At 44.6% G+C, this 12,043-nt stretch overlaps 1 protein-coding gene across 14 annotated transcripts in view; it reads left to right on the plus strand.

Moving 5' to 3' along the window:
- PSD3 (pleckstrin and Sec7 domain containing 3) overlaps positions 1–12,043 on the plus strand; it is a 107,899-nt gene that overhangs the window by 84,740 nt on the left and 11,116 nt on the right. For all 14 annotated transcript variants that reach the window (XM_068667899.1, XM_068667895.1, XM_068667898.1 and 11 more), the window contains 3 exons: positions 2,683–2,840; positions 3,672–3,816; positions 6,983–7,126. In XM_068667899.1, the coding sequence (XP_068524000.1) occupies positions 2,683–2,840; positions 3,672–3,816; positions 6,983–7,126 (447 nt within the window). The remainder of the gene's footprint in view (positions 1–2,682; positions 2,841–3,671; positions 3,817–6,982; positions 7,127–12,043) is intronic.

A 12,043-nucleotide genomic window follows, 5' to 3' on the forward strand; every position in this document is an offset into this window, starting at 1 on the left:
AAAATGGGAAAGTCGTTCATTGGGAGTCTTAGACAAATTCAGCCTGTACTTGTGTGGTGTGCAGCGCTTGCAGCAGCCCTCAGTCAATGCAGGGGTCGCGTTTCCTTTCTGGCTCCTCATATATTTCTTGCCGCTGCCGTGGTCTAACTTTAGTGAGCTGCCTCTCCTTTCAGCTCCACCTCTGTGCTGACACCAGCACTCCAGAGCATGTGCTGTCCTTGAAGCCATATGAGACAGGGGTGTTCCCGCGCCCCGAGCATTCCCTGCCGGTTACGAAGAGCTTGGAGGCCTTAGGGGAGGAATTTTGACAGCGCCTTCACATCCCTCCGACTTTCTCTGAGGCTGGCCAAGTCCTCGGAGATGTTTCCGGTATGCCGATCAGTGCTGGTGGAGAGCCTGGCAGAGCCCCAGCTGTCAAGGTAGATGGCAGCCAGCGGATCCAGCAGGATTAGCAAGGATTATCCTGAACTCTTTCCCTTGATAAGGAGGGGTTTGGGTCAGGGCTGCTTCTGGGGCTGCCCAAATGTGGAGTTGTTCTGGAGCAGGGTTAGGCACCAGAGTGAGTTGTGGTTGTTGGATTCGTCTCACAGAGAAGGCTGGGAGACACCAAGCAAAGCAATAGCTGTCAATGTCTCACGGCAGTAATTTGAGGAAAGCCAGAATATCACGCATGCTTTTGGGATCTAAGTTCATTTCCTGGCCTTGAATTTTCTCAGTGCCCCTGGGTAGTGAAGCCAGTCATCTACCCCAAAGCTACTACCAAAGAAATCAGCTTTGGTACCCATGATGCAGGGGGCTTGACCTTGGGGTTTGCTTCCTTCATCTTCAAGATCGGGCTGGGCCAGGTGTTGGACAGCTTCCTGCAGTTCTTGCCCTTTGGCTAGGGACTTTCCCAAATTTTCCGTGAAGAAGGTTTAGGAGTGCCCTGAATGGAAGCAGGCGAAGTACATCGTGATCTGAAGATCCTTCCAAAACTTGCTGGGACCCATCTATGAAAGGGGAGAGGCATTTGGCTTAGCTCTCTACCATACCTTGAAACCCTCATTTGTCACAGGCAGCTGGATTGAAGGCTGTGCTTTGGCCACCTGTGGAGCAGTGCCTTGCCATTAGTCCTGCCATGGGTCTGCGGTGGGTGGTGCCCTTGCCTGTCCCCCAGCGGAGTGGTTGCAGTGACGATATTGCTGGTAGGCTGTCTCCTCCCTGGTGTGTTGGAGAAATGTCCAAGCATCAGGTTGTCCATGGTGAAACACATCCTGGAGAGGCCCTGGCAAATCCAGCATCTCACTGGTGAGAGCACCGATGCCCTTAGCAGTGGTCTAATTGCCTCCATTTGCAGCCTCTGCCTGTGCACCACCAGATAAGCCCTCTAAATCAATTCTTGCACGTCAAACAGCTCTTCTCCAGGACGAGTACCTCTCCGGGTGTTTAAGCTAATGTTGTCCCTGTGCATGTTTTGTGTTCTGCAGTCTGTTGTCTGCTAAACCTGGCCTCATCACTCTTGTGTTCAAGTGAAGGGATCAATAATTATGACACCTGCAGGGAATTACTGTTGAGTGTTGCAGCCATCATACCCACTCCCTTGGTGGGTGTTTCAGATGAGACTGATTTCTGTGATATATCAAAGGAGAGAGCAGTAGAGACAGTTGCAGGCTGCTTTGGCCTCTCCCTAAGAAATTTTGTGATTATTTTTACAGGTGCAGCATTGCTGACGAGTGATTTTTTTCCTTAAAGCTGCTGGCTTTCCGTATATTCAGAAAAACATTGATAGTCAGGTGGGCCTTAATCTGAACTCGTGTCTACACCACTCACCCAGCTCCTGTTGCTCAGGATATTCCAGTCTTATAATGGCAACATAGAGGAGTTTGTGTCCCTGTTTTTCATAATTTGCTGTTAGGAGTGGTACTGTTGCCGTGTCAGGACCATACTGTGGTTGTCATTTGCAGACCCTGCCCAGAGGAGCTATCCCCTCCTGCAGGACATACAGCTCTGTGGTTGCAAAGAGACTGTGTAACGTGATGTAACCTGGAGCTGACCCAGTCACCCAGGGTGGTTCCTTTTTGTTTCTGCAATAAAGGCTGCAGATGTGCAAAGAAGCTGTGTGATGGTGCTGGGTCATAAAGCTGTCAATGCATTGGCACAGCAGTCACTGCTAGCATCATGCCTCCTTGGTAGCATAGCAAAAGAGAGGTTTAAACGATGTTGCTATATTTGCTTTGTGGAGACTGATAGGAAGGCTTCTCTGCTGTTGAGGGCCTATCTAGAAGGAAGTACAAAGATAGTTGAGAAAAAACAAAAATTGAGCAGTGGGAGCTGAGAACTCAAGCAGGAACTAGCAGCTGAGTAGTGGAGTTGGAGAGCTGTCCGTGGAGGATTCCTGAAGTGAAGACAAATAGTCTGTAGCTGTGATAATCAGATACTCCTTGTTCACCTCTCTTCTGTAAGGCAGGTAGCAGAACTACTTCTCCCTTGCGAAGAGGCCAAAACAAAACAAAAACCCACCCAAAACCAAAAAAGGAGATTTAAAAACTAGTGGGAACGGCAAGTGCTCAAGTCATATTGCATTCAGTTCCCATACTTTGGTACTTCTCATGACTATGCAACAAGATTTTTTCTTAGGTTAAGGAAAGAGGAGTAGCACATGGAGAAATAAGATGCCATTTTTTATCTTGTTAATTCCTGTAGGATGAGTACAAGCCAGAAAAGGCTTTGTCGGAGGAAGATCTGAAGAATGCAGTTAGCGTGCATCATGCGCTGGCATCCAAGGCAACAGACTATGAGAAGAAACCCAATGTCCTCAAGCTTAAAACAGCAGATTGGAGGGTCCTGCTTTTCCAAGCCCAGTAAGTGCTCTCTTTTGATTTGTGCCAATAGTTCAGGAAAGAAAGCGGTTCTTTAGGAGGGGTAAATTCATGCCTGGGCAAGTTAAAGCAGGGGCTTAAGAGGTTCAATCTGTTTATTTGATCAGAAATAAGATTAAGTAGTGATTTGATTAAAGTGCACAAGTAGTTCATGAGAAAGAAAGATCAGGTTTTAAGAACCTTTTTAATCTAGCTGAGAAAGGCATAACAAGATGCAGCAGCTGGAAGCTGAAGCTGCAGGAAATTCAATTTGGAAACAAGGCACAAACTTCTAACAGTCAGGGTGATTAATCATTTTAACAAATGACCGAAGGCAGTCTTGGATTCTGGCTCCTGATGTCATCAGGACCCAGCCGGATGTCTTTCTAGAAGATACACTTTGGTCAGAAACAAAGTTAGTACTTAATACAAGAGTAATTTGATTAAGTTCTTCAGGCTGTGATATCCAGACAGAACAGATGACCTGCCTTTTGCTTCTGGCATTAAAAACCTGTTCATAGTTTTGTACATTAGCCTGTTTCTACTGAGATCCACATGAAACCTCCTAGAGATCTGCTGGGTACAGAACAGCTGAGACCTTAGGACACACATCTGCATCAGGGCATTTTCTGCCTCTGCTTCCTGTGTCACTTGGTTTGGATTAGGAAAAGATGCATGTTAGGGTGAGTTATAGACACTAACTGCTCACAAGAGCCAGAAGACTCATCAGACTGAAATGTGTTCATATTCTCACTTCAAAAGTGCCATTGAAGGGGTAGCGAAGATGGAGAGGAGGCTGAGTCAACAGGTTCTCAGTATGTGTTTCTTTCCCAGGAGCCAAGAAGAAATGCAGACCTGGATCAACAAGATTAACTGTGTGGCTGCTGTCTTCTCTGCACCACCGTTTCCAGCAGCAATTGGCTCTCAGAAGAAGTTCAGTCGCCCACTCCTGCCAGCTACCACAACGAAGCTATCTCAGGTGAGCTGTTTTTATATGGAGGGTAGGTGATGGAGATTTCTCTGACTGGCTTGGGCCTGGAAGGTGGTTCTTTACTTTTTGTTCCTGTCAGTGCTGGTATTTGTAGGAGAAATAGGCTTGCGTGGATGTCTGCTAGCAGGGTAAATCTCTGCTTGTTTCCTGAGCCAAGATTTTAAGTAGCGGGAGAGCGGGAGAGGAGGAGAAGACTTGAGTATAATTCTTTTATATTTCCAAAGGAAAGAAACAATCACTAGTGTGCCTAGTACTAGATACAGGATATTCATTCCACGGATATAGCTCTGCAGAGGACATTTCAAATACCATCAGGCTGGTGATTTTATGAATTTGAGGGTTTATTGCCACTTGTTTCAAAAGAAACGCATGTATTCCTGAGTGTTTGGGTTATTGGGGTGATAAAGGGCGAAAGCTGATTTCATCAGTCAAACGTGAATTATATTTTTCCCATAATACTTTTCCAGACTTCAATCCTTATCAGCTGAGGGATTTCTTCTTTTCTATTTATCAGCTGTCTCTTACCTGAGCATCCATGGTCTTCCCTTGTGATCATATAACCTTTTATTTTCCACAACAACCTGTGGCAGGGAGTTTCACACATCTATTACTTCCTGCGTGAACAAACACCTACTTTTGCTGTTTTCAAACTGGCTTTGCCTGGTGCTTGAACCTACAGCTCTGTGTACTCTGATGTGATGAATGCCTGCAGTTCCTCCTGCATTGACAGGAACCCACTATTGATTGTGTCAATCAGATTGACAGAGTGGCAGAGGGGATAGATCCCAGCCCTAGGTATATAATTTTACAAATAAAATCCTGTAACTTTTAGTCATCTCTTCATGCTGGATTGCTTCTTAAATGCGTTCCTGCCATCTTCATAGCTTAGCAACACTCCTTAGAAACCATTATCTCATAATCTGCATTTCTCTAAGAGGGTGTTTTTATGTCGCCCCTGCTTTTTCCCTCTCTGTGGCAATAGCCGTTTTCCTTGTGATGTGGTGACCGACTTTCTATCTTCTATTCTGGGTTAAAGTTTAAAACATGTCTCATACAGGATAATAATAACTTGTCCTTTTACTCATACATACTTTTTATATACTGATATGGGGTTTCAATAATTTACCCCCAGTCACCAAAAAAAGCCTTTTTACTCATCATTGTTCTGTGTGATTGTTCCATTTAGCACATTGTTTCCTAGTCTCACTGTTTCTGTTTAATCTGGAAAGGGAAAAAATAGAATATAGCCCTGTGGTTTGTGTCTTGAAGAAGAGGAGACAGAAAAAGTGAAATAAGATAAGCTGTTTTAGCTAAAGGCAGAAGAATGTTAAGTGTTCAAAGCAGATAAATTCAAAGACAAGCAGAAACATGTCTGCTTTTATCTGTCAGTGTGGAAAAGCTGCCAGCAGGCTGCTTCTCATTTGGCAGACCAAAAAATATGAATTGTCAAATCCCTCTGGTTGCTGTTTAGGATTTTGTGGACTGAATCATGATGCACAGTACTTCTTCAGGGGGCTTTTTCCCAGTCAGACGGAAGTCAGGATGCCTTGAGAACATAACATGGGCAAGGGAGAGAGGGTGGTGGACATGACAGGTTGCACAAGATCATTGTAACGAGTTTGCTTTCAGTGTCTGATCTTGGTTAGTCCAGAGGGATGTGACAAAACTATATGCAAAGGAACAACCAGCGTAGAAAGGATCTAGTAGCTTTGTGTGCCTTCTTTCTGAGGGTGTGCCTGCACACACAAAAACACCAAAGGGCTGCTACCCTGGAAATTACAAGTGCCAAATTAATGGCTTCTCAAAGACCTCCTGTCATCAGACTGGAGAACTCACTGCAACAGGATGTCACTGAGACCAGCAATTTATCACGAAGTAAGAAGTGATTGGATACTTAAAGAAAAAGCAGCAGATCCAGGGTAGTTACTAACAGCAACAAGGATTTTTGGCAGTCAGTAGAGATCAGTTCGAACCCACCCATGTATAGGCGGAGGCAAATTATCCCACATATTTCCTTCTATGGTCTTCTTGCACAAAAAAAAAAAAAAGGTGAAACACAAGATTAGCTGGGAATCAGCTGTTGTCCTCTGTAGAAGTTTTCCCCGTTCTGCTCTTTTCTGCAGCTCCAATTCAGTGAGCTAAAAGGCTTAGTCCTTGGTGTGACTCAGTGCGCTGCAGAGAAGTCTGATAGAGGCTTGAAGCTGCAAGCTGCACATCCACACCACTGGGGGACAACTACTGGCAGCAGTCCCCTTTTCTGAGGCTAGGTAAATATTTGTTAGCTGAGCTGGGCGCTACCTGCTGTTATGACTCTGCCTAAGTCATTGAGGGTTGCATGACTGTGTCTATATTTTGGACTTACCTAAATCAAACATAATTTTAGATCCAAGCCTAGAGATGGCCAGAAGGCCATGCAGCAGGAGCTGGAAACCTTCTGAGCTGAGGGAAGGTTAGCTGACAGATGGACTGGAGGAAGTGAGTGGGCCTGGGATTATGATAAAGGAAATTGCCTAGAAAGAGGGAGTAGCAGCTCCTCATTCTCTCCAACTGCACAGTGGGGAAAAAAAGCTGGTAGCAGCTTAGCAAAATGAGATACCTTTTTAGGAGAGGACAACCCTTCCTTTCCTGGATTTGTTGCATTGTTCTGAACAAAAGGAAAACACAGACGTTCAGTAGCATAGAAATGGAAGTAAGGACCCTGTCCTCTCTGTCCTGTAAGGAGCTACTTTTATATTGCAAAGACCTGAGGCAGGGTCTCTGCCTGTCTCATTCTGCCCTCGGTCTGACTCTGTGTAACAGCCTTAATTAATTTGCCAAAAATGTATTAGAGCAGAAGTGTCATGTTGTCAGTAATGCTCTACAGCAAGCTGCTTCCGTTGCTCCCAGCAAGGCAAGGGATGACAGGTTTGCTATCCTTCCAGTGGCATCTGCTCACTGCTGAGTTTTTCTGCAAAGTTGGCCACTTTGCTTGGATGCCTTTGAGAGAGCTGTTGGGGACAGGGGATTGGGAAAACAGGCCTGATCAATCTAATTAAAATTAGTAAAGAGAAAGAAAGAAAGAACTTACTTGTTATTGCAAAAGGATCTCAGTTTACTTCCATTTGCTTATAGAATATTTTATATTCTGTAATTTATGTGCCTCGTGTTTCTGAAGGATGAACAGCTGAAATCTCATGAAGCTAAGCTGAAGCAGATCTCCACTGAGCTTGCTGAACATCGCTCTTACCCTCCTGACAAGAAGCTGAAAGGAAAGGAAGTAGATGATTACAAACTGAAAGACCACTATCTGGAGTTTGAGGTATGTATGGGAAACATTATTGCTTTTACTTTTTAGGTGTGGATGGAGCTGGTCTTGTATTTGTGATACAATCCAGGAGTTCTTCATTTTTCACCTTTACCCACTGAGGAGGATGTGCTTTTTTGAGAGATATGTCACAGCAATCCCAGAAGTTGGGATGTGGTTCTTTCTTTTGATAAAGACTTCCTGTGAATTTGGCTGTGGGCTTAGCTCCTTATCTATAAAATGGAAAAACATGACCCTCTGTCCTTGCCTGTTTTATCTCTTTGAAGACATGATAAGGTTTTTAGGCAGGAACTGTCTCATGTTGTAAGACTGTGTGTTGTGCACTGTGGTGGGACTCCAGTCTTTACCTGGAATTAGAGTAATGCAGATCATAATAATTATCTTGCATTGGTATGTTCTGAAGGAACAGCTCTTCTAAAACTTATGTCATAGACGTGCCTCTTGAGAGCTATTTGTGTTGTCTACCAGTGAGCTAGACATCAGGATGAGCAGGTGAAGGGTAGAATTAAAGATCACAGGAGTGACTGATGCAATTTAGGCAGCTGTACGGGGACGTTGTTCTGAGATTCTGACAGCAGCTTTTATCTTTCACTGCGTCTGCCACGTTGTAGGGCTATGTGGGAAGGGTTGGGCAGCCCAGCAGATGGCTGGTGTTTTTCATGGCTGCACCTTTGAGCATTTTCCCACAGAACTGCAAGTCATTGTTGCCTTGGATCTGAACAGATCTTAAGGCAGGCACTGCCTTACAAGGAATATCCACATACTGAAGGAAGAGCAGAGGTATTTTCTGTTATGATCCATAGAGGTTCCAAGAGATTAAAGTTTATTGGCTGTGTTTGCAGAGAGAAAGGTCCCTTAATCAACTGTTGATAGAGACAGCTGCCTTCTGCCTGGAAGGAGAGAATTCTTCATGGGAATGAGCACACCAATTTGACAGTGGAGCAGAGGAGTGTGGGAGCAGGGACTTCTGTGGTTTCCATTCAGGCTGTAACTGGTATTCTCTTCTCCATCTTGGGCAAAGGGTGTGTGTTTTACTGGACTGAAAAGCTCAGAGCTCTCTCCTGCATTCCCCAGACATACAAACAGTTCTAAGGCTGTGGCTTAGTGAAACTCCATTCAGGTAAGAAGTCAGGGGGACCACCAAAGGAGATGGTGGAGGTAATATAAGCCTTCAGAGCTGAAGTAAGCCTCTCAGCATGTATTATATGTATTATTATTATTATTTTGGAGGGCCTCTTTTTGCTCCTGGGCTGACTGGCTGTGTACTTCTGCTGTTGCAGAGGAAGGTTGTAGCCCCTCGTTGTGCGTTTGATTTTGCTGTAGCTCTGGGCTGCTGTTGTTGCATATGGTGAGCTTGAGATGTGTTCCTGCTGTTTTGTGAAGGGAGCACAGTTGGCCAGTTTGATTTTCCACATCCCACATATCTGAAATGATCTGATAAACAATCAAATGAGGAGGTGGTGGAAAGGGCTGGTAAGCGAAGAGTACACAACGATGTGAAGAAGAAAGACTTCATAATCAACAAAACAGGGCTAAAGCAGGTTCATCTCACACATAGTACATAATTAAGTGCCCCCAGGACAACATTATAGGGAAAGCTCCTATACCCTTTTTGAGCAATCAGTACAGGTAGGTGCCTCTGAAGTGCCTGTGCGCTAATGCATACAGCATGGGAAATGAACAGAGTAAATTAGAGATCTGTGTGCAGTTGCAAGCTACAATCTCGTTGGGACCACAGATATTTGATGGGATAGTTCACACAGCATGAGTGCTGCCACGAATGGATAAAGGCCTTTTAGGAAGGACAGACATGGATGGAGCGGAGGGGGAGTCATCCTTAATGTGGTTGAGCAGCAGGATCACGTGAAGCCTCGCCTAGGGAAGGGTAACAAGCCAGCTGAGAGCGTGTGGGTCAAGATTAGTGTGCACACCAAGACGGGTGACATTGTGTTGGTTGTCTGATAGGCCATTTCTAACCTCTGGGAGAAGCCCTGTGTTTGCAGGCCCTTGTTCTCCTGGGCAATTTCAACCACCATGATATCTGCTGGAGAGACAACATAGCGGGGTGCAAACAATCCAGGAGGTTTCTGGAGAGCAGTGACAACCTCTTAACACAGGTGGTCGAGGAGCAGACAAGGAAAGGCACTTTGCCGGACCTCTTACTTATGAATAAGGAAGAAGTGTTTGGTAATATGAAAGCCAGGGACAACCATGGCAGCAAGTGACTATGAGATGTGGACTTCAGGATCCTGTAAGGAGTTGTCAAATCAAAGAGTAGGATCACAGCTGTGAACTTCAGGAGAGCTGACGTTGGGGAACTGCTTGGAAGACTCCTATGGAATACTGCTTTGGGGGAAAGAGGGCTCAGTGAGAGCTGGTCAGTTTTCAAGTATCATCTCCTTCAAGCTCAGGAACACTCTACCCTGATGAGCCAGAAACCAGGCAGAGGTGTCAGAAAGCCTTCATGGATCAACAGAGAGCTCCTGAAAAAAATCAACTATAAAAATGTACAGAAGTGGAAGCAGTGGCAAATGACATAGGAGGAATATAGAGATACTGTCCAAGCATGTGAGGTTGGGTTTAAGGAAGTCAAAGCCCAAGTGAAGTTGAATTATCAGAAGGTGTGAAGGTCAAGAAGAAAGGTTTCTATGGGTATGTTGGCAGCAGAACAAACAGGGAAAATAAGCATCCTAGCTGGAGCCTGTTATGAAGCAGGGAACCTGGTCACAAAAGGGAAAGGCCAAGGTAGTCAATGTATTCTTTGTCTAGGTCTCTACTGGTAAGACTAGCCTAGCCTTCAGCAATTGCAAGACCATGAGCCCAATGGGAGAATCTGGAGCAAGGAAGACTTACTCTTGGGGAATGAGGACAAAGGCAATAAATAATTTAAGTTGGATACACACACGTCTATGGGATCTGATGGTCATACCAATGAGTGGAGCTCTGAGGGAGCAGGATAATGTAATTGGGAGGCCATTCTCGTTTACCTTTGAAAGATCCTGGTAATCAGGGAAGGTTCCTGAGGAAAGGATGAAAATAAATTCCTATCTTCAGAAAGGGTGAGGTTCAGAGAACTACAGGCTGCATAGATTCTTCTCAATCCAGGTAAAAGGTGGTAGAACAAATTCTCCTGGAAATCTCTTCCAAAAACATTACAGACAAGGAGATGACTAACAATAATCAATATGGGTTTACAAAAGCAAAATTGTGCCAGACCAATGTGATAGCTGGCTGAACAGCAGTGATAAAAGGGCTGTGATCAATGGCATACTCAATTTTGGACTCAGCACTCACATGTGCACTTAAGCCACACGCTTGCCCTCCATAGGGGTGTTGTGCAACTTAGGAGAGCAAAATAGTTTTTTTTGGGTTTCGGCCCTTGACTGGCAGTTTATTTTCTATCACTCCTGGAAGCACGATGAGTTAGGACGAAACGTAGGCTATAGTGTCTGATGGTTTGGAAAGACTGATAAGAGAAAGAGGTTGTTGTGTGTGTATGTTTGTTTTCTGTCAATTTTATTTAGAGAATTACGTCTCACATTCCTCAGGACAAAGCAGAAGCAGTATAGCACAGGAAACAAAAGATATCTTCTCCCCTAGTGAGACCCTTGAACAGCAGTCGAGCTGCATGGTTCAAATCTGTGACCAGCACTGCAAGGAAAGCCTGTCTAAGCAGGCAAATGGTGGTACCAACTTGAACTGGGTGTGAGACAGTGATTCAAGGTGCTGCTGTGCAGTGCTGAATTACCTTCACACTTGGCACAGATTGTACAGACCATGCTGAAGTATCAGTTCAGAAGTTTGGGGGGGAAAAAAAAGCTCTATACAAAAATCCTGAATGGAAACTTTCTACCGGTTTTGGAATTCCCTCACCTTTCCTTCAGAATAAAGCGCAGTCAGGATCAGCGAGGAACTGATGATAGACTTTGCTGCACGAGGTTACAGCAAGAGGACAAGAGGCAGGTGAGGCAGTAGTTTGTACTCGTCTCTTTCAGGCAGAGCCTGCAGGCCAGAGCTTTCATCAATGTACAAAGGGCCAGACCAATACATCCCCGAGCACATCAAAAAGGACCTGTTAGTTCCAAAGGAAGCAGCATAGTCCCACTAGGCAGGAAGAAGCCAGATTTCTTTTTCAGTAGGATCTTGTAATTTCTTTTAATTCAACCATTTGAGTTCCCTTCGTTCTTATTCCTGATGTAATACAAGCAATGGCATTTCCTTGTGAGGGGAGGTGAACAAGGAGTTGCCCGGTCCTTGTTCAGGGATGTGTCCTTGATCACTTTTCCTTGCTGGTGCTTTTGCTTGTAAAAACCAAGCAAAGAATGCTTCCTCTTTGTTTGTTGTCTGAAAAAGTGCTACTCCAGGTTATGATTGCTCAGGATGGCAAAGTTATGAGCGAGAGATGTTTCGAGCACTGTCAGTCAGAGGTGAAGCCAGGAATTTGATGGATGGCTGTCTCATCTCATCTTCATTACATACATTCAGTCTTCAGAAATGCGTACAGTACATACATTGTCTTCAAATCGAAAAAGCTTCAGAACATTTTTAATTTCCGTGTCTTATTTTCTTGACAGAATTTTCCAGATTGCTTTCTTTTAAGGAAAAATTTCCACCAAATTGAGTACATAGCTTCAAATGTCAGATCATTAAAAGAGCAAGTTTGCAGCTGTAATCAATTGAGAAACTTTCAGATGCATTGCTTAGTTGAGACATCATGAGCCCACAGAGCCCAAGGTAAAATGGCCACTGACAGAAGTGCAGGGAAGAAACTGGTCCTGGATTTCTGTTCTTATTGCTAGGTCTTGTGACCCCAGCAGTGTTTTTACTGGACTAACAAATAAAATTCCATATAGCAGTATGTTCTTCTCTCCCTTGATGAATATTATGCTGATACCAGGGTTAGAGCACTGT

The sequence above is a fragment of the Anas acuta genome, chromosome Z (assembly GCF_963932015.1).
Source record: "Anas acuta chromosome Z, bAnaAcu1.1, whole genome shotgun sequence".
Lineage (NCBI taxonomy): Eukaryota > Metazoa > Chordata > Aves > Anseriformes > Anatidae > Anas > Anas acuta.